Genomic DNA, 23,241 nt, shown 5'->3' on the forward strand with positions numbered 1-23,241 from the left:
GCTTTATCTCCTGCTTTCTTTTTCTGGAAGCTCAGGCTTGAAGGGCCCTAAGAAGATGATGGTCTCTTTTTTTTTTTAAGGTGGGACCACAAAGTTATTATCTGAGAGCTGTGAACTGATTCAATTTTTCAAGACCTTTGAAAGATGTCAACATTCCAACTACCCTCATGAGGTAATACCTGGCACTCGATGGACACGAAGCAATGCTTCTGCAGTAGAAGCTCTCGTAATAGAACTCTGCCTAACCAACTCACAGCTCACCTCATGGCCCATCCCCACAACATGCTGGATGCCTGCCAGCTGGAGGTTACTCTCTGCAGCCTTCGTCTTCTCATTTTTTTTTTTTAATTTGAAATTTTTTTTTTTACTTTTTGGCTGCACCGTGTGGCTTGTGGGATCTTAGCTCCTCCACCAGGGATCAAACCCAGGCCCCCTGCAGTCGAAGTGCAGAGTCCAAACCACTGGAACGACAGTGACTTCCCTGCCTTCTCATTTGTAAATGGAGATTAAAATAGTACCTATCTACAGGGTTGTTGGGAAATTTTAATATTTAATATTAAACAAAGCATTTAGAACATTGCCTGTCACATAGTAGGCACCATACCTGTTAACTGCAGTTATTATTATTAACCTAGTCCAATTTGGACTTTTGTTGCCATTTTTTGAGTCGCATGCTCACTGAGAATAAGAGGTGTTTGTTCCCAAACCTGTCAACTGCCAACGGTATGGTCATTGTAACCATACAATGTAATTAAATCTTATGTAATCCAATAAAATAGGGATGGAGACGAAAGACACGTTCATTCTTTAAAAATTAAGTTGAATATTTTGGGTAGACTCAGTAAAAAATGGTTACTAAAAAACGGCTGTGGAATTAAGACAGCTGGAAAAGGCTAGAAAAAGAAACTGAAGAAATCTAGATGGATTTTGGGCTCTGAGAGTTTCACAAGTGTCTTTGTTTTCTTTTCATTTGGAAGAAACAGAAATCGGGTACCGTTTGTGAAAGAAAGATCACAGGGAACTCCAATCAATAGATCCACACTCAAAGGCAAGGCTCTAGCTAGAAAGACTGGCAAATTAACGTACATTTCCATTTTTTAAACTAAAGTAAAATATTTATGGATTCTTTTTTTATGGATTCTTTTCTATGGATGTTTGCTTTAACTGAATTCTCAACTAATCAAATTACTTGGTCTCTGCAGTACTAGATTGTAATTTTGTATCGTTATTATAATACAACTAACAGATCTCTCTCGCTCAGTCTCCCTCCACATCCGTGCCTCCACATTTTTCTCCTCTAAAATTCTCAGTGGCTGCACCAAGACTGCAAGAAGTTCCTTGCACTGTGCACTGTTTGATGGTCATCAATTTTGCTGACATAAAAGCTGAGCTCGACAGTTCATAAGCCCAAGACGGTCCCTTGCTCAAGCCTCAGACATGCTGACAAACTGTCTTTTCTCGTATTTGGACGTGGGAAAGTGCCCCAGCTTATTCCTGTGGAGGACCCAGCAGTAGGGAAGGATCGTCTCCATCGTTATCTAGAGAACAGCTTTGACTCGTGGGTATGTCTTTTTTTCTGGCCACATGGCATGGGCATGTGGGATCTTAGTTCCCCAACCAGGGATGAACCCAGGCCCCCTGCAGTGGAAGAGTGGAGTCTTAACCACCAGACAGCCAGGGAAGTCCCTGCTCATAGGTTCTTTTTTAAGTTTTTATTTATTGGCTGTGTTGGGTCTTTGTTGCTGTGTCCAGGCTTTCTCTAGCTGCGGCAAGCAGGGGCTTGGTTGTAGTATGCAGGGTTCTCATTGCTGTAGGTTCTCCTGTTGCAGAGCACAGGCTCTAGGCGCACGGGCTTCAGTAGTTGTGGCACGTGGGCTCAATAGTTGCGGTTCGCAGGCTCTAGAGCTCAGGCTCAGTAGTTGTGGTGTACAGGCTTAGTTGTTCCACGGCATGTGGGATCTTCCCAGCCCAGGGATTGAACCCGTGTCCCCTGTGATGGCAGGCAGATTCTTAACCACTGTGCCACCAGGGAAGCCCTGCTCGTGGGTTCTTTAGCAGGGGAATTTAAAGCTTCAAAATAGCGGTCCCTCTCACCTCTTAAAGTAATTCTCACCTTAAGTGTCACTTCCTCAGGCTTGGTCTAAATTTCGGCCCCTGTGTGATCCTCTCAAGCCAACCTATTTATTTCCTTCCCTGTATTCATCACAATTTGTAAATTTAAATTTATTTGTGAATGTATCTGTATAAGATCTGCCTTCCCCTCACTAGATTTTGTAGCTCCATGAAGGCGGGGACGGACTGCTGTTCATCTTGTTGTTCATCATTTTATTCCCAGAGTCCAGCACTGTGTCAGACGTGTGGTAAATGTGTTGGATGAATGAATATATACTGGATGGATGGAGGGATGGATGGATGGATGGATGGATGGATGGATGGATGGATGGAAGGATGGATGGAGGGATGGATGGATGGATGGATGGATGGAGGGATGGATGAAGGGGTGGATGGTTGGATGGATGGAGGGATGGATGGAGAGATGGAGGGATGGAGGGATGGATGGAGGGAGGGATGGATGGACAGATGAATGAATTCAACACTAGTCACGTCTGCAATTGTTACTGTGGCCTTTCCAGCAGTGCAGCACTATACTTCTGAGTACTTAATTACTGATCCTACACCACTTTCGTGGGATAAGAACTATCATTATGCCTACATTACCGGAACAAATAAAAAGGAGGATTAAGAGGCTTTCCTTGGAACACCTATAACCATCTGCAGTATTTGACATTTAGTTTACTAGCTTGGCCCATTCTGAAATCTCTCTGGTGAATGAGATTCCAAATAGCTAACCACAGGTATCCCGGGCGGGCCCAAGATTAATTCTTTAGTTGTTCTATTGATGGAAGGAGTCCCAGCAGTGCTGGAAGGGCAGCTGAGATGGTGGTGAGCGGCAGTCTTGGGCCTGGGGACTGCCTGTATTTCCAGGTAAGGAATCATTTCAAAGTATTCACTGGGATGTTGAATCGGTATGTACCTAAAAAATCAGTCCTGAATTCTGGAATCTTATATGATCATCATGGATTCTTTTTTTTTTTTTTTTTAATTGGCTGTGTTGGGTCTTTTTTGCTGTGCGCTGGCTTTCTTTTCAGTTGCACTGAGTAGGGGCTACTCTTCGTTGTGGTGCGCAGGCTCCTCATTGCCGTGGCTTTTCTTGTTGCAGAGCACGGGCTCTAGGCATGTGGGCTTCAGTAGTTGCTGCACATGGGCTCAACAGTTGTGGCTCTCAATAGTTGTGGCTCACGGGCTTTAAAGCGCAGGCTCAATAGTTGTGGCGCACGGGCTTAGTTGCTCCGCGGCATGTGGGATCTTCCTGGGGCAGGGATCGAACCCGTGTCCCCTACATTGGCAGGCGGATTCTCAACCGCTGCGCCACCTAGGAAGCCCCATCATGGATTATTTACGTTAATCTTGATTTTTAAAAATACTGTATTAAATGTTATTTATCATGACTACTGTTATGAATGGAGTTGTGTCCCCCCAAAATTCATATGCTGAAGTCTGAACCCCCAGTACCTCAAAATGTGACCTTGTTTGGATATAGGGTCATTGCAGATATAATTAGTTAAGATAAGACCGTATTGGAATAGAATGGGCCCTTAATCCAATGACTGGTATCCTTATAAAAAGGGGAAATTTGGACAAAGACAGATACTCACACAGGGAAAATGCCATGCAAAGTTTGGCGTTATGCTGCCACAAGCCAAGGAACTATTAGTAGCTGGAGAGAGGCTTAGAACAGATCTTTCCCTAGAGCCTTCAGAGGGAGCACAGCTCTGCAGACACCTTGATCTCGGACCTCTAGCCTCTAGAACTTCGAGGCAATACATTTCTTTTGTTTACATCACTCGGTTTGTGGTACTGTGTTCTGGCAGCCTTAGCAAATTAATGTAATTACTAAGTTTTTTTGCTGCCTCCTTAGATTTCATGCGGAAGGTGCCTCCCTCGCCTCACCCCAGTCCCAGCCCTGGGTCTTACTGTGATTCACTCCACTCATGTCAGCATCTACATTTCTGGGATTTAAGAGGAAAGGAAGCCCTGACATAGAAAATGAAAAAAAAGCGTATGAAATCAACTGGATGTCAGAAGTGTCTCAGGTTGGAGGTGGGTGTCAGGGAAGAAAGGGCAGATATTATTTTAGACCCCACATCCTAAAATGCAAACCCTTAATTTCTAGGGCACGACAGGGCACTTGAAGAGATTTCTAAAGGGGCCTGTTTCTCCAAAGCAAACTCCCAGGCCTTTCTTATTCTCTAACTCTTCATAGAAGATCCCATGGCCACTGGTTATATAACGAAACATATCTGTTGAACTCTTCCTGACTGGTCTAAATCCACCTGGTACACTTAAGACTTCTGTTCTGTTCTAAGGCCTCAGCCTCTCTGCTTCGATATAGCTGTCAAGTCACCCCTGACTTTCTCTTTGCAGGCTAAGGAATAACACTGCTTTAGCCTTTCTCTAGAACTCTAATCCTTTAATCCAGTCATGAAAATAAGAATTGTTTTACGTGCCCAGAGCCTAAAAGAAACTGTTTGACTTAATGGTGGGGAAAAAAAATAGAAAGTAGAGTGTTTGTCCCCTACTCTGCTGTCATCACCCCTCTTTGCTTTCCTTTCTTTAATAATTGGTTTCCAAGAACATTTGGATCATGTGGGGACTCAGTGAATGGAGCCTGTTTGCAGAGACGGTTTTCAGCTTAAGGTAGTGAAATGACTAAAGGATGAAGGAAGGAACCATCCCCCAGCCAAAGTGCCCAACAGTCCTGATACATTTTTTTTAATATAACTTTTTTTTTTTGGCTGCACCGTGCAGCATGTAGGATCTTAGTTCCCTGACCAGGAATCAGTCCCCTACCCGCTGCACTGGAAGTGCGGAGTCCTAACCACTGAACTGCCAGGGAATTCCCCTGATACATTTTTTAAAATTATACATATGAAGCTGGTAATTTTTGTTTCTTTTCTTTAGACTTATTCTTAAGCATTTGATTTTATATATACATTTTGATTTTATATCTATATCTATATAATATTGATGTATATATAAAATCTAGCTATGATGAAGTATCCTGCGTTCCTAAAGAAGAGCTCATGCCCCATGGTTCTGATGCTATAAAACCCACTCTTACACAGGGATATTTAAAAATTTAAAAATTTAAAAAATCATGACATTCTTGTATCACAGCCTTTGTTACCGTATTATCACCTGCTTACTAGTCGATCTCCTAGACTGTCAGCATCTTGAGAGCAGGGACCACACTTTATTTTCACTGTTATCCTGTGCCTGACATAGTGCCTATTATTTACTAGCTATTTAATAAATGTTTGTTGAATAAATAAATAATGTTTTGTCTATACATCAAAAAAAAATTATGACAAACGAGGAAAAAGACCCAATTCTCAGTTGCTGCAACTCTTGCAGAGAATCATATGAGGATGAAAAGTTATCCCAACATCAACAGTCGCATACATTTCAAGTTTAGATTATAAACATAAATATGAAGGCTGTCTGTTTTTACGTTTTATACGAGGCCAAAGTTACCAACCCCTCTCCATAAGCAACATTAATACTTTTATTTTTCAGAATCCTTTGTAGAAGATAATTTTCAAAGAAAATAAATTATACAGTGCCGTGAAAAGAAGAATTTACAGAGAGATCTGGAGAGAGAACTAGTTTCTCTTGCTGGGAAAAAAGGGTTGTGGGGGAAACAAGGAGAGTTTGTGGACATTTAAAAAAGAAGAAAAAATAGAACAAAGATTCGCTACAGGGCAGACTAGCCACAGTCCATGCTTGCAAAAGCTGAATCAGACGGGGCAAGAATAACGTTAGGGCTGAGGGCTAACAAAGGAACGTTCCTCAATCGTCGTCCAGCAAAATTTTGAATCAAAAGAAACATTACACTTACCTAATGGTCTGATTATGGTAGTCTTTCAAATCCTGTCCAGTGCTGGTGGTTACCACTATCTATGTTGGGAGAGATACACAAGGATCAGTAATGCCTCAAGACCCCACATCATAAATACAGTCCTGGGTAACAGTTACTCATAAAATATGCTGAGCAGTTTCTGCAAAAAATAAAATGAGCAGTTTACTAGCCCTGTGTATATTTTGAGACTTAAGACATTTAATTTCCCCAAATGACTTTTTTTTAAAGAAGTATTTCAGTCTATTTAATTTTATTTATTTAAATTTTTTTTTTTTTTTTTTGGCTGTAGGCAGCATGTGAGATCTTAGTTCCCCACCAGGGATCAAACCCATGCCCCCTGCAGTGGAAGCTCAGAGTCTTAACCACTGGACCACCAGGGAAGTCCCTCCAAAGGACTTAATGTGATAAAAATAATGCGGTCTCCCCCAGCGAGTTGCAGACACTTCCACACTACCAGCCAAAGGTTCATTTGGTGTATTCCTGCTTGAAAGCTTGTGGCACAGAAAGACAAACAAATGTGTAAGATACAACAAGGAGTTCTTGAAATTTGACTCTGATTCCAGGAGAGCCTGAGTGGGAAAAGCAAGTTGGGGGATCATTGCAATGGTGACAATGTTTCCGTCGTAAATGTTGTTAGCTGTGGTGTATTCTTCTCCTGTCTGGGACTACAACATAAACCCTTTGGATTGGGGGCTCCCTTTATTCCCCCAGTGCTAGCAGAGAGCAGATGTTCAGGAAACACATTCTGGCTTAACTAGATTCTCAAAAACGTGGCTCCAACACCATGTCTATGAAAGAAAAGCTAACTTACACAACCCAACCCAATTCAGCCATACAGAGCATGTTGGTTCAGAGAAGAAAATGACGCAGACCAGTTGTTTCTCTAAACCAACCACTTACTTTAAGCCAATGTATCCATTTTGTCAAAGCAATGAAGGTAGTACTCTCACCTGCAGAGCTGGATTTTGTGTAGAAAAACAATAAGTATTATTTTGGAACCTATGTGTATCAGAGAGACCAATTGGGATGGAAAGAAAAAAGGGCAAATGGCAAAAGTTTACAAAAAAAATAAAACTACTTGTTTTTTCTTTCCACTCTGTCTGGTCTCCCTAATTCTTCTCTCCTGCTTTACCCGAGGAAGTACTCTGCCATTGCATTCATCTCTTTAATTAAAGGAACTACTTTGATTTATTCTTCTGCTCAAAAATCTCCGATGATGCTATGCTGTCTTGCAAGTAGAAATTTAAATTCCATGATATTCAAGATTCTCCACATTCTAGCCCTAAAGATATTTTTTTCTTCTATTAGTGTTCTATAGGCTGCAAATTTCTGTACCAAACTGGTTCATCTGCTCACCTCCGATGAGGTGCTGAAATACCTCTCCTTGCTTCTCCATTTAAACTCTGTCCATCCGAAGGAAACTTCTTGATGAAACCTCCCCTTGAGCACCCAGTGTGAAGTGCTGTCTCTCTTCCGTGAATCAGTATGAATCATTTGGCAATTAAGCTCGCCTTATGGCACCCCTTCACCTGCTTAATGAGACTTCCAGAAATAGTCTATAAGCTCCTTGAGCATTGTGCCTTACATACAGCAGGTGCAAAATAAGATCTGTGATTTGCTCTGATGGTTTGATACCTCAGTGACACACAGTGCTGAGCTGACCTCAACAGAAAGCAGCAACCAAGCTATGCCAGCACAATTTTCATACAAATGAGAAGCTAAAACATGGACCACAGCAATGTCACCCAACAGCATGAAGGAAACAGACATATAAAAAAGGCCAGCTAATATCTTACAGACTCTCTTTGGGAAAGCTACAAGGACTGACCTGATTTCTTTTCTCTTCAGAAAAAGGAACTGTGATAGACCTAACCACCAAGGGAAGTCTGTGTATTATCTAGTACACGAGACAAACAAAACGCCCTTTCCAGTTTTGTTTTCGGAAAATCACACATCAATAAGAAAAGCTGATGAGAAAATAAAGTAACCAGAAAAAAGTAGCATACCAACGTTGTATATATCAAGAAATGGAATTATCTTCAATTATAACGAGAGATTTGCCATAACCCATAAAACCTATATTATGGGAGCTTGAAACTATTATGTGCAGTGTTTTATAGTACAAAGTAGATAAAGACCCTCCTTCTCACCAGAATTAACACTTAGGTTTGTTGGTTATTATTTGTCTGTTTAATGCCAAGCATAAGCAATTGTTTTAACTGCCAAAAACAGTCAAACCATTTCCTGGCTGAACTAACCAACCAATTTCCTGTAAAAAAAAGTTGTAGATTTGATAATACTATATAAATATGGCCAAGGCTGTCTTAACATCTATCTCCCCAAAGCCTATCTCGCTAGCAGAAAAGGCTTGAATTGCTCAGATAATTGTGGTTATATAGCTGGCTATATTATTTACTCATTCACAGTATAGTCGAAAGAAGCACTTTAAAAGTTAATTAAGTGGGATAAGAGTCTTATGAGTTAAATTTCGAACTATAAAAATTTGATTAAAAAAGTGTTATGGTTGTAAAAGTTTATCAGATACCACCAATTTGTTTCTGCAGATCTCCTAGCTCTCTGACTTTACCGCAGTGCTTAAAGTGAAGTGCTGATGCTGACAGGAGGCACGGTGGCGCTGCGTTCAGTACCTGGCCGCCATTAAAAGAGATATCCAGGCGGAACCACTCCTTCAAAGGTAGGGTGAATTTCGTTTTTACAGCAAGGTCTTCTCCCTTGACAAGGTGCATCTGAACATGCAAGTGGCCTGAAAGGAAAACGAAAGCTTGTGAAAATGACCCAAAAATGCTTAGGAGTGAATGAAGTGGCTATATCTTTTCCATGATTGTCCTAAAAAGCTGTAAGATGAGATCACATTCCTTCTTGCCTTAAACAAAAGCAAAGCGTAACAAAACCAACACATCAAAACACCACATAAGTGCATCCGTCTGCATATGTTTGTTTTAAGCTTCCAGAAAAAAAGTTGAACTTGAAGCCCTTATTTGGAAACCATCATCCTCACTGAATTGCCACGCTGACAACATTCCTTATTCTAGACAGACCTATCTGCCAATAGACAGAGCACGAGAAAACTGCACTATCATTCTAAAGGTTCTGTTTCCTACTTACCCTCTTCAGTGAGAAACACAGAAGGTGTGCCGTACATCTCAGTAGAATCGACAAAATACAGAATCCCACAGAGACTGGCCTTGCAATAATGGAGTAAATAAAGCCACAGTGAAACAGTAAACCTGTAAGAGTGAGGAGAAAAAAAAAATTCTGCAGATTGATACCATCCAAGCACAGGGAATTACAGTTAACAATGACGGAGTAAATTGCTTTCTTTCCAATGAAGGGATGAATGTGCCTTCGTGTTCATCATGGGAGATCAGCGTGCAAAGCTTGATTTTTGAGACAAAGGAGGTAGTTGTAGTAACTGCAAAAGACTGGAGTTAAGCGTCATTGTACAAAACTAGCAGACATTGTACCTTGCACCAAAAACTCTCCCTGTGCCTTTCTGAGAATCGCACGGGCCTGCCATTTGAATCCTTGATTAAGGCTCATAAAGCCAGACACAGAATAAAAATCTGGATTTGAGTAACAGGTGATTTGATAAGAAGCTATTCTAATTTCAATGATTAAAAAAAAAACATAATTAGGGCTTTTTGAGCAATTTTGTTTCTTTCAAAGATAAAAGCCCTAAGGCAGAAAAATGTCATAATCTGCAAATGGCATCACTATATGCTAATCGGGACACACAGATACTATTTTAATGCACACATTAGGTTGTTTGGTACCACAGTTCTGGCTGACCAATATGGAACAACTACTCTAATTGTTCCATTTCTGGACTAGGGCTATTTTAGTTGAAAAAAATATTGTCCATCTGCGATTTGTGGAGTGAGGATAAAATAACAGTAGCCAACTTAACTAGGACACGCTTAGCCAAGCTATGTGATCCACGACCCATGCAGCAAATATTTGCTGTTTGAACACTTGTTTGATGTCACACATTGTGCTAGTGACCAGCAGTTCAAAGATGAGCTGGGAGAAACTGCATTTTGCACGTGAAACACGAATCAAGGTCAAAACCAGTACAGAGGATATTCTCCATTACCCCAGAAACCAATTCACAGTTTGGGTTAAAGTGGCAGCGACCCCAGGTTCTTCGGGGATTCATCCCAACAAAACCTTTCGAATATTCTGGGCTTTATAATCTGGCCTCCAAATCAGTGGTAAGATATGCAAACAGAGGGGGCCACACAGCTCCCTCCTGACCCATCCAGCGGAGCAAGCTCATGAAGATAAGTTATTACAAGGAAGCTTAGCAAGAACATACGCTTAGTAAAGTGACTCAAGATCTTTCTACAGCCAGCAGCATGGGAAGAATTAAATCACTCTGCTAAATCCATCCGGTCTGAGGTGAACCACAAACCATTTTCAGCATCTTCAATTCAGCAGAAGGAAAAAAATATATCTGGGTTTTGCTGAAATCAACGGAGGAGATCAGAAGTTGTGAGATTTCAAGCAACTCATCCAATCTTCCAAGACAGAAAAGGCATAGCAAAGGCTGCAATCTGGCAGGGCTGTGGCTGGCTGCACCTGACACCTTGCGAAGCCTCGGGCTCCAACACCTGACTCCCCTACTTGGGTCATTCCCAGGACGGACATACAAGATCTGAGGAAAACTACGGATTGCTAAGTACAGGAATCATTTCAGAATGCTTTAAGGTTTTCAGGTCCACAGATTCTACCTAAGCTACGTAGATCTCATCATTTTTCCAAAGCATATTACAAAGGCAGGTCCTCCTAACTGGCTCCACTAGCCTGCCGTGGTCCTCAGATAAAAAGAGCACTACTGCCCCACCGGCCCCCATCACCGGCCCCTTCTTACACTGGGTAATCTATCCGCTGGCGTCGGGTGGCCTCCAGCTCTCGATTCTGAAATTTCGGAAACTTCTTCACAATGCCTGTGTTTTCTCCACTGGAGGCATAGAGAAAGCCCAGGAGGGTGACCACATCTGTAAATAGCAAGATGGCTGCCTTTTAATTATTTCCAGAAAAACACTGCTTCCAACATCCCATTCTTCCTGGAACACACTGCCTAGCTCCCATCAAACATTTAAATGGGACTTCCCTGGTGGCGCAGTGGTTAAGAATCTGCCTGCCAATGCAGGGGACACGGGTTTGTGCCCTCGTCAGGGACGACCCCCCATGCTACAGAGCAAGTAAGCCCTTGCGCAACTACTGAGCCTGTGCTCTAGAGCGTGCACAAGCCACAACTACTGAAGCCCGCGCGCCTAGAGCCAGGCTCTGCAACAAGAGAAGCCACAGCATTGAGGAGCCCACGCACCATAATGAAGAGTAGCCCCCACTTGCCACAGCTACAGAAAGCCCGTGCACAGCAACAAAGACCCAACACAGCCAATAATAAATAAATAAATAATTTTTTTTTAATTTAAATGAATAGTCTGAAAATATTAGCAAACATTTATTTCACACTGAATATATGCCAGGCACCCAAGAAGCACTTTAGAGAGCTATCTCAATTTGTGTTCACAGCAACCCTATAAAGGAGATTCTTTTTTTTTTTAATGTATTATACATGTTTTATATTCTTTTCATCAGAGTACGAGTGTCCGCTTTCTCACAGTCTAGGACAGTGATTTTTAATCCTCATACGTCACTGTAATCATCTGGGGAGATTTCAGAAAAATGACAATGTCTGGGCTGTACCACAGATGAATTACCGCAAAGCCTCCAGGTGAGGGGCCCAGGCGTCAGTGTTTTTAAAAGGCTCCCCGTTTTCTGCTTCTAATGCACAGCCAGGGTTAAGGAGGCTACTGGTCCGGGGCAGCTAAAGGAGATTCTTTACTAGTCCCATTCTACAGATGAAAAGCCCGAGGTATAGAGAGGTAAAATAACTCACATACGGTAACAGAGCTAATAAGTAGTAGAGCAAAACTTCAAGTTTCCAGCTCAGGTTCTGTGTGCTCAACCATTTTACATCCTGCCCTTCTAATGCTAAGAAAAGCATTTTGAATTTGTGTAATAATGGTAACAGTTAACACTTCAGTAGCCCTCACTATGGTCCGCACTACTGTAAAAAATAAATGTATACATATTTATTTATAAATTCATTTAATCCCCATTATTATCCCCAGTCTATAGACAAGGAAATAGATGCACAGCTGCCAAGATAGTAACTAACATTTATTTAACACTTAGAATAAGCCAGGCAACATGCGATGCACATTTCAGGCATAATCTTGCTTCATTTCACAATTTATAAGATAGATTCTATTATTGTCCCCCTTTGAACTGAGCCTTAGAGAAGGTTGAATAATAAGAGTTGGAGCTGGGCTTCAAACTCGAGCAGTCTGGTTTCAGAATCTATGCTCTTAAAATTGCACAGTTTGTTTTTCTTCCATGCAGACTTTCCACATAACCTAAACATGTCACCCTATGCAAATACTACTAACCATACCCCTTAAAATTTCAGGGAGCCTTCCACCTTATTTTGCAAATGTGGGACAATTCTGTGGTTCTAGAAAAGAAGAGTGTCGGTAACAAATCTGAAAGGGAGAACTGAGCGATCTCATCCATATTTAATATCTACAAGGCTAATATGGATTTTTTTATTTCCTATATGCCACTCCCCTTCGAAGAAAAAAAAAATTCACCAAATGCAACCTAGAAATAAAGATCAGTTTTCTCTTTCTTCGAATGTTCCTTGGTTTAAATATCCATAATTAAATGGTGGAAATAATCTATTTTCCTGGGCTTCTTAGACTTGACTTCCATGCAAGTTACCAAATGCCAATGTTGGAAAAATTGTAGGACCCTCAGCCTGGGATACTGGACACCCCAGCTCTCATTCCTCAATGGAGAATAATGTTTTATTATGTAAAGAGGTACCTCTGGTTCACTATAACTTGGAAATCATAAGAGCAATGTTTCCATAGTCTCAGAGATGCACCTGGAAATCCAAAATGGTGGAGTTATCAATCCCAGCAGAAATACTTCAAATCTTTTTTCTTTGCAACTTGAGCTCAATGTGGGCACACCGGGCTTGCTGGTCGGTTACTGGAATGAGGAGGGGGGATTAGAAATGGAAATACCGCAAGGGTGTCTTCAGAATCCAAGCGAAAAATTCACCAAGAGGTTGATATCAGCCCAACCTTGGTTGGCTTCCACCGTGTTGAGGGGAATATAAGAGACCAGATGGTTGGGTCAGCCCCCTGGGAGGCCTTCTGCTCGTGATTGCTGTTGAGTTATCTAGTGTACAGTAGGAACATTTATCAAAATGAACAGGATTTGATTCTGCCCAACCTGACTCCAGTAAAAAGGAGGCTTCCAAAGTGAAAGGAGTTAAAAGGGAATGTTGATGAGTCTTTCCTTTATCCAGGGATCAAAGTAAAGCTGGTTGAATAGGAAAACGTACAGCAAAAGACTGTGGAGGGAAAATCTAAGACCCCCAAATTTTAGAAAAACACATATCTTTTGTATCCAACCAAACCAAAGCGATGGTGGTTCTCTTGTAAAATCAGTAGCTTTACTAGTTCTATGATTTGGAGTTCTATTATAATTTTCCCTCAGTTTAATACTGTCTTTCCATTTCATTAGAAAGAATTAATATGAATAAAATTTTGATACCGGAAAGGACTTTAGAATCCATCTAGCCCAGGATAACATTTTCCAGTAACTGCTGGCTGCTCGGAGTGGTATAATTGCTTAGCGATGCCTGTCGTAAGCACTGGAACAGGAAGTAAAAGCACCAGTGCCACGCCCCACTAAAGAACTTACAGGCGGGAACACTTCAGTCCAAAACTTGGGCCCAAGTAAGTTAAATGGCTTGCTTACGTAGAATGTAAGCTCCAAGAGAGCACGCACTTTACTTCATCCATTATTCCATCCTCGGAGCCAGAATAACGGCCAACACTTGACAGAGGATCCATAAATATTCAGGGAGTGAGTGAATGAATGAGCACATGAACACCGTGTGGCCAAGGCAGGATTTGAACCTGTCTCTCTTTCACCCAACACGTTCTACAGTTTTATAACGTACCCCATGCTGCCCAAGCCAAAAATTAAGTCTCTCTTTTTTCAGATCCTTCCCCCAAATCCATTTCTTTGGCTCATCTCGAGTGAGGAAGTTAGGTAAGGAAAAGGCATCATTATGACATAAATGCAAAATGCCAGGAAAACAGTTCAGGTTTGGAACCCACCCCCTTGGTCATTTTGCTTGTTTTGTTTCCTCAAATTTTAGAGCAAGAAGAGGCATTAGATATAACATGGTGCAAACGCCTTCACTAACACAAGAAGAGTGTTCGTGTCTTGTTGAAGGTTGGTCTCCCACTGCAAACCAATGGGCATCACATCTCACAAGTCCTCCCAGAGAGAACTAGGGCTGATGTTTAGCGGGCATGCCCCTGTGCAACGGTACTGGTTGTTAAAATACTGCAATACGTCAATATATTGGTTAGCTGATTGGTGCTGCCTTGAACCTCCAAAGCCCCCCACCCACTACCCACCCACCCTGGCTTCTTCAGAGTAGAACCTGGCTCACCAAGGATCTCCAGCACCATCTTGTTTCAGCACCAGGGCCAGGGCCTGGGGAGCCTGGCTGGGGCCCCCATCTCGAACAATTTGTTCAGTATTTTGAGTATCATCCTGAGTGGGGTGGCTGGGGGAGGGGTCACAGAGCCCATTCTCCAGTTCAGCAGAGTGATCAGAGCCCTGACACGGACACCTGCTCTGGGGAAGGTCCAGTTCCTACATAACAAAGCCCTATTCAAGATGAGCTCCAAATATACCAGAGTGATGCAGCTGAGACCCTCAGTCCCTTAGTGGAGAAGGGAGAGAGAGTCTTGAGGCAAGGAATAACTATGGCTAAATGTTTGTAAGGGGAACCTGGGGGAAAGCTAAGATTTTCCCACCTGGAGAAGAAAAGGTAGAATGTCGATAATTCAAACTGCTTTCCAAATGCAATCTGCTTTTCCAAAAACAGGCAGCGGAGATCTGGAGTTTTATTTTCCTTAAAGCCCAAACCTGAAAACAGAAACTACTTTCTAGTAAGTATGATTTAGGTCAGAACTTCCCTCCCAAAGGATACTAGGCAGTGAAGTGAGGGACTAAGGAGGTCTGTAAAATACTCAATACTAGGAGTCTTAAGAATAAGTAAATTCCACTCCCAGAAATTTATCCTCCAAACATATTTATTTCTGTGCACAAAGATACACGTACAGGATGCTTGGAGAAACCTTGGTGTTCATGGGAAAAGACTGGAAATGACCTGCATGACCATCAGCAGGGGACAGGGTAAATAAGTTATGGACTGTCAGGCAATGCAATGCTAAGAAGGTATTGAAAAGAATGGGGTTGTGTAGCACGTACTGACATAGAAAAATCTCTGCCATACTGTTAATGAGTGCAGCGCAGAGCCTATAGTATCCTCCCACGTGCGCACGAAGAGAAGGGGCTATCAAGCTAATGCTTACATGGGGAGAGAACATTTCTGGAAGGAGACGCAGAAACTACTGTTACTGAGTTTGCTTCTAGAAATAGGACCAAAAGAGTAGGGTGGGTAGGAATTTACTCTTCCCCCAAGCCCTTTTATGCTCTGTGGTTTTTTTTTTTTTTTTTTAACCAGGTACATGAATTACTTTTTTGGCTGCCAGGGAAGAGAAAAACATCTCTGAGCATTTCCGTGCAGGCGGGCAGAAGGAGCCAGCCACGTGCAGAGGCTTCCCCGCCCTGGGCGCTGCGGTGGTTCAATCTGCTTCAAACAGGCAAAGTCCAATGGGTGAGGAAAACAGGGTGATTCATGTCAGTAAAAATTCAACTCACAAAAAAGTTTATTCCTTCTACTTTAGAACCTGGGTTAGGGCTGTACTAGCATATTTCAGAGAGGTGGCTTAGCCCAGCTGAAAGAATCAAGAACTTGGACTCCATTAAAGAAGTTCCCTGAGCCTCGGTTCTCCCCTCTGTATAGACAGAATGAGAATACTGTCCTTCCCCAGGGCTATGAAGGGTTAAATAAGACATTCTGCACAGGAAACATGGTTCAGAAATCACACAGGGCGATGCAGATGCTAGGTACTCATTAGCAGTATTACTGAAAAATCCAGTCTACAGTGATTAACTGGGGCAAAGAAAGAACTGTTTTTTTTTTTTCCCTAAAAGTATCAAATGTGTAGTTCTTATAGTTACAAAAAGCATCATGATGTCATTAACTTGAATTGTCTCCCTGAATAAACTGATATTTTCACAAAGACAGGTAAAGCCTGTCTCCAAAATTTGACTTATTAGTCTATGATTTTGTGGTAAGGAATTTTGTTACAAGAAATTCCACTTCCAATCCACTGGCTCTGACAATGAGAATGATTTTTTAGTGAAAGGAAAAGAGAGTGAAGAGGAAGGAAACTGCCAGGTTCCCCGGTTTCTGACTTACGAGGGAAGGTCAGAAAAGTGTTCATACAGGTAGAAGGAGGACAGAAGGACTGTACCTGATCATGGCATTTAAGAATCTCCAAAGCGTGGCCCCAACCTCCCTTTCCAGTCTTATTTCCTGAATTGCCCATCTCACACTTGAGACTCTACCTGAACAAATAACAGCTCAGGTGCTGCTACTCCACACTCCCACCCGTGGCAGATGTCGGTCATCAATCCACTAGCACTCTTTCTCACTAAGCACAGACTCGGCCTCAGAACCCTTCTCAGCACTGTGTTCCGGGTAGCCACCCCATCACTCTGAGCTAGCACGCAAGATGAAACTCATTTGCCATCCCTCACACCAAGGGATGTAGGCTCGTCCCCACTCCCCCATCAGTCTGCATTTTCTCCTCCTTTTCCCTTCTGCCTGGATGCCTCTCCTTTATTCCTTTTCTAACCATGAAAACTCTGCTCATCCTTCACGTTTCTGTTCAAATGTCACCTCTTCTGTGAAGAACCTTAGCAAAGTGCCTAACACGTAGACGGCTCAGTAACTTTTTTAAATGAATAAGTGAGCTAAATAAATAAATAGCTTCATGACATCACCTAGCAGTATAGCTTAATGGTTAAGTGTGGTGTTTGGGAACCAAACTACCTGGGTTCACGTCCTAGCTCCATCATTAGCTGTGTGACCTCAGACAAATTACTCTACCTCTGAGTCAGTTTCCTTCTCTGTAAATAATGACAGTAGACCTCTAGGCAGGTTAAATTAGATACTCACACAAAGCACTTAGCACGGTTCCTGGCACACAGCAAGTGCTCAACAAGGGAACGTGGCCGTCACTATCAGTAGCTGTGCTTACTTCCCATGTAACCACCTTCAAGACGGGGACCACGCCTGCATCTCTGACCCTCCAGACTTAGTAAAGAAATTGGTACGTGGTAGGTGTTCAGTCCATCTTCATTGAGTTGAACATGATACACATCATAAAAGGGTCGTGGGTACCAACAAGAATTAGGGGAGGCTGGAGGGTAGAAAGTTAATTTCTGACGTGGGAATCAAAAGAAAAGAGAAGAGCTTGTGGGGAAGGAGTGGAAATTGGAGCTGGCTAGTGAAATATGAGTATGATTTTGCCAGGAAGAAATGAAAGATGGCAGTGGGGGTGGGGGGATGGTGGGGAGGAGGGGGGAGTCAGGGACGGCAGAAGCTCCTTTCGCTAAGGCATTGGGGGGGGGACCACAGACCCAAACTAGAGGGCAGGTGCAGGGTGCAGGCGAGCTCGTGGGTGGGTGCAAAGGGGAATCCCTGCAGCCTTAACCAGCACAGCCCAAACGGGCTCCGCCCGGGGAGCCTCAGGGTGTGCTGGCCCTGGGGAAGGCCCACGGCTGCCCCCCACCCCCACACGCTCCCTGCCACAGCCCGCCACGTGAGGATGTTGTCACAGTGTGACGATCACACTTAAGCGAAGAGAGGAAAGGTCCTTGCCCCGTGGCTAAGCGCGTTCATCACTCAATCAACAAACAGTCCCTGTGCGCCTGCTGTGTGCAGGGTGCCGCGCTGGGCCCTGGAACCAGACGAGGCAGGACTTACGGAGCCTGCGTTCTCATGTGGAGACACGCAACAGGCAAATAAGCCACTAAATATATTTAATTACAAGGTGCGGTGGTGCCAGGGCTATGAAGGAAATAAAAGGCGGATACTGATGGAGCGGGAGCAGCAGGGGTGGGGCTGCCATGCAAGCTGTCCCAGGTGAGATGACATTTGTGCAGAGGCAGGACTGCGGGAAGAGAGCAAGCCACGTAGTGATCCGGGGGGAGGAGCATCTCAGGTGGAGGGGACAGCAAGGCAAATGGTACGTGGAGGGAGGAGCAAGCAGGTGTGCGTGGCTGGAACAGGTGGGCAAGGGGGAGCATGCTGGAGGATGAGGCCGGCAAGGTGACGGGGACAGATCCCAGCGGCCATGCTAAGGGGCAGGGCTGACCCCTCCTGATGTGGCTGCTGCGCGAGGCACGCGGGCCAGCGGGGAGGCCACGTGCAGCTTATGGCCGGAGCCCAGACAGGGCCAAGGGTGGCTTAGACTAGGACGACAGCAAACACGTGGTGAGAAGCAATTGGATACGCAGGGACGGGCTGAAGGTGGAGGCGGCGGGGCTGGCTGAGCTCTCACAGCAGGACGTGCGGTGCAGGTGCCCCCCTAGAGCTCCTGCCTGCGTGGTTGACTTCTTTCTCTGGGTGAGCTCACGCGTGAGTCGGCACACGTGTGACCGGAGAGGGGCAGCAGCTAACGTCCAGGGCCCTCCCCCAAGGGAATGGGCAATACGTGGCCGCAGACAGGGTGACCCAGCCGCCGATGGCCCACGCGCCCAGAGTGCAGCGGGAACAGGTGCGTCAGAAGGGCACGCGGCCGACCCTTGGCACACACGTGTCCTGAAAGGCTGCCAGCTTCCGACCTGGGGTAGGTTTACTCAGCAGGCGGGACACAGCCGGCTGCACCTCCACCAAAACTCAGCCCCCCGGCCTGGCCTGGCCGGGTCCTGACACGGGAGGTAAGCTGCAGAGTGTCTGGGCGCTCACAGCTCGGGCCCTGGGAGCCTAACCCAAGGCTTTGGTAGAGAAGCACTCCAGCCACGCTCACGGAACATCCGTGCACAGGGACTGGGCTCTCTCTCTTTATAAAGAAAAAAGAAAATGCAAGCGAGTCAGGGGGTACTTAGTTCAGACGCAGAGCTCTTGTAGGACATCAGGCACTCGGCACAGAAAACGTCCTCCCCACCCCACACCAGGGCTGGCTGCAGACTGTGACGAGGCCAGGCCTGAAAGCGCCCCCGCGGCGCCCTAATGCCGCCTTGTTGTTCTGACTTGACTCTTGTTCTTCAAGAGCTGAATACAGAAGCCCCTGCTGGGAACAAGCCAGAGGCCTGGCCCACTTCCATCGCGCAGCCGATATCAGGAACAAAGGTCGTGGACACTTTCCACCCGGCTGCTGCAGACGCTCTTTTGATTTGTCTTTTTAAGAGAGGGAGTGGAAGTGCTCCCCTTTCCTGGCGAACAAATCTCAGCTCTGCAAACAGCTGGGCCTGAGGGTGGACGAAGCTCCCCCGCCCACTTTCAGTGACTTTGACTCTTAGAAAAAGGTTTTCCTCTGCTTTCATTCGACTGATTCTCACCCCAAAAGCAATGGTCTGAAGGAGGTGGGGAGAAAAAAAAAAATCCCACTGTGCTGTTCCTGAGCCCTGTGAATAAGGGAAGGAACAACAAAAGAAAGAGAAGACATTTCACATTTTAAGGGTACGTTCAGGCGCCCTAAGAACTCAGCCGGTTCGTAAATGGCTTCATTTGAAAACTTCCAGCTTGCAATTCAGTCATTCTTCAATGAGAAATATGTGATTTGCCAAACATGAAATGGAATCATTAAGCCCTGACAAAATCAATCGGAGGCACAGTAAAACTGTGACTGCGTGTGCCCCACGCTTCCTTCTCCTTAACAAATTAGGTATCCGGGCGGAAGGCATTCCAGACGGATGCTAGCATGGGGTTCTGCCTGGAAGAGGGATGCACACAGACTACCAAAACGCATGCAGCGCGACGATTTCGGAGGTTTAATAGCCCCCCACCCCACCCCCGATGTGCACACATACATGCAGAAAGGGAATTCATCGTCGTCTTCTAGATATTTCTGTATTTAAAGGACTGCACAAACATAAGCCAGACACAGAAGAGGGCTATTAAAATAAATGTAGGCTGAACTTGTCTAGAACTATGCACACCCAAAAGTGCATGTAAAAGCAGGTGTAAGCTGAATAAGGTCTGCAGTCTAGTTAAGAGTATCAGATCAACATCAGTTTCCTGGTTTTGATATTGTACTATAGTCATGGAAGATGTCACAATTACGGGAAGCTAGGGGAGGGATATAGGGGACTCTCTCCCACTTTTGCAACTTCCTGCAAATCTCTAATTATTTCAAAATAAAGAGTTTTGGTTTGGGTTTTGTTTTTTTAATGCCAAATGTGTTGGTTCTAGGACAAGTGGCCTCTGACCAACTATGACACGTGGTTGCTCTGGCCCTTTCAGTTTTCATTATATGCAGGGCTTTTTGGGGGTGGCCCCAGGAAATGATCACTGCCATTGTTTTCACCTTGCTCCAAACCAGACCTCTTGGAGACTAAGAGGTATCAGGCGCGTCCCATGGAAGGGTCTGCTGTCACAGGCCCGTGGATTTCCTCCACCCACCAAGCCCGCCAGGGGGTCCAGCCACTGCAACTCAAAGTCCCACGAGCTTTATCCCTGCTCTACGGAGTTCTCAAGCTTTAAGGTGCTTGAGAGTCATGGGAATGTATTTAAAATGTGGATTCCAGGGCCCTGCACCCCACAGATCCTGGCTAAGCAGGAAATATATGAGGACCGTGAATGTGCATTTGCAGCAAGAGCCCTGGTGATTCTGTTGCAGGTGGTCTTAGGGGCCCCACTTTAGGAAACACTACCAGACTGCAGGTGGGTGCCTGGAGCATGCCCGGATAGGCTCTCTTTGCAGGACGGGGAGAGAAGCTGGCAGGCACTCAGCATCTACGTAACAAGGTGCCCTCCACAACAACAGGGAGAACTTCGGCCCCCTTCTAAATGCATGTAGCCAGAGAGCGCCAATGCCAGAGCTCCAAGGAGGCGGAGAAAGGGCCCAGGAGCCTCTTCTACTGATCCTTCAGAGGCTGTGACCCTGTAACATTTAGGATAAAATACAGAGTTTGCATTATCATCATGGCTACCACTTCTTACTGGGTGTTGGTATGTGCTAAGCACATCTCATTTAATCCTCACAACACTGCCCTGAGGGAATTGTTACTTAGTGCCCCCATTTTACAGATGAGAAAACTGAGACTCTGAAAGTTCCAAACTTACACAGGCAGAAAGTGGCAGAGCCAGGAGGTGAACCTAGGCCAGCTTGGCTGAAAAGCAAATGCTGCACAAAAACTGACACATGAGAGATTTTTGAGGGAGATGGGGAGGAAGATTTTCCCAGTCCATTTTTCAGTGGCACTAATGCTCCTTTCCAATGTAGCACAGATCCAAGCCTCTCAAGGTGCCCCTTCCATGGCCCTTTGTCCGTCTCTCACCTCCCTCGTCAATCCTATTCTCTCCTGCTCTCTCTTCTCTACACCTTTTCGCTTTTCCTCTTTTGTCCCCAAAGGCCAAATTTACAGACTCCATTTGCCTTGTGTTCCCCGCCACTAATATAAGCATTTTCTCCTGCCCTCCTCTTATGATCCAGGCTGTCTGAAAAGATGAGAATTAGGTTACTAGCAAGGCAAACGACCTACCATTCTCGAGAGGACACTGGGGAATCTTGTTTGCTCGAAGGTTCCAGATATAATCCATGTTCCACTCAAGGCACACCTGATGATCTTTGAAAGGGCGTTCAAAGGGTGGGATGGTCTTCAGCAGAGTGTAATTCTTCGCTACAGCATGTAGCAAGTTCTCCTCCCATTTAATATTCAAGTCTCCACCGCTATGTTGGTGAGTAATCCAGGCGCGTAGTATCACCACAGATACCGGAATGGAGTGTCTGATGAAATAATCATCTCTGTAAACCATGATGCTTGGAAATTTCACGTGTACTATTTGTGTCCTGGTGGTGTGAAGATGTTTCTCATTCTTCCACCTTTTTTTGTACACGGGAATGCTACTTCGGAACTCAGATGAAACAACAGCTTCCAAATTGACAACACAGGGCCGAGAGCATAAATACTCCACCGAGACTTCAGAAACGTTGCGGACATTTCCTTCAAAGGCAGTGAAATAAATAAAGTCTTTGTAAGCTACGCTCTGCTCAGCTCTGGGTACCACCGACGTCGTCAGGGAAGTCTGCCTGCCCAAAGACGGTACAAAATTCTGAAAAGAAAAAAAAAAATAGAGAAAGTTTAAACATGATTATATTAACAGATACGTGAATCGTTATTTTCCTGGAAGAAAAAAAAAATCCATTTACATAATGCAACGCGAGCGGAAGATAAAAGATGTCAAAAGCACTACTGAACAATTGGAGAAAAACCAACGTACACACAAATGAAGATTAGGCCACATTAAACTCTCTCCCCAGACTCAGCAGCATCTGCTGCTCAAAATGGGACTTTCAAAGCTACGTGGCAATCATTCCAGAGTTGGTTTCCAAATGGGGGATCTAGTTCATGACAAATCCAGCAGCAGTGAGCCTGCCTTAGAGTGAAAAAGAGGCAATCCAGCTCCAGACATTTTCAAACTATTGTCCCGACTTCAAATGGTAGTCAGATGCAGCCAAATCAAAGGGTGGGAGAAGAGTTCAAACTGCACGCGAGCGCACACACGTCAGGGGTGCCAGCCGGGGCCCTTTTTCTCCATAAGTTCTGAGCCAGCACAAGTGTGCATACGAACGGGCCGGCAGGAGGTTTCTATTGCTCCAAATCACACACAGGCAGGCTTGGGCCACAGACTGTGTTGTCTGCTTCTTTCACCACGGATGGTGCCACATGCGCCAAGAAAGATTTTAGCTGCAGGTTTATCTAGTTCTTTATGTTTTTATTTTAATTTTTTATTTTATTTATTATTATTATTTTGGCTGTGTTGGGTCTTCATTGCTCCGTGCAGGCTTTCTCTAGTTGTGGCAAGTGGGGGCTACTCTTTGTTGCAGAGCTTGGGCTTCTCATTGCAGCGGCTTCTCTTGCAGAGCACGGGCTCTAGGTGTGCAAGCTTCAGTAGTTGCGGCTCGTGGGCTCAGTAGTTGTGGCCCACAGGATTAGTTGCTCCGAGGCATGTGGGATCTTCCCGGACCAGGGATGGAACCCGTGTCCCCTACATTGGC

At 44.5% G+C, this 23,241-nt stretch overlaps 1 protein-coding gene across 1 annotated transcript in view; it reads right to left on the reverse strand.

Moving 5' to 3' along the window:
- Positions 1-23,241, reverse strand: part of SEL1L3 (SEL1L family member 3) — a 98,962-nt gene that overhangs the window by 63,409 nt on the left and 12,312 nt on the right. Inside the window, exons 2-6 of the mRNA XM_057730073.1 lie at positions 21,725-22,295; positions 10,872-10,998; positions 9,107-9,228; positions 8,629-8,744; positions 5,960-6,018 (exon numbers count right to left, since the gene is read on the reverse strand). Coding sequence (XP_057586056.1) covers positions 5,960-6,018; positions 8,629-8,744; positions 9,107-9,228; positions 10,872-10,998; positions 21,725-22,295 — 995 coding nt within the window. The remainder of the gene's footprint in view (positions 1-5,959; positions 6,019-8,628; positions 8,745-9,106; positions 9,229-10,871; positions 10,999-21,724; positions 22,296-23,241) is intronic.

The sequence above is a fragment of the Hippopotamus amphibius genome, chromosome 3 (genome assembly GCF_030028045.1).
Source record: "Hippopotamus amphibius kiboko isolate mHipAmp2 chromosome 3, mHipAmp2.hap2, whole genome shotgun sequence".
NCBI classification, from domain to species: domain Eukaryota; kingdom Metazoa; phylum Chordata; class Mammalia; order Artiodactyla; family Hippopotamidae; genus Hippopotamus; species Hippopotamus amphibius.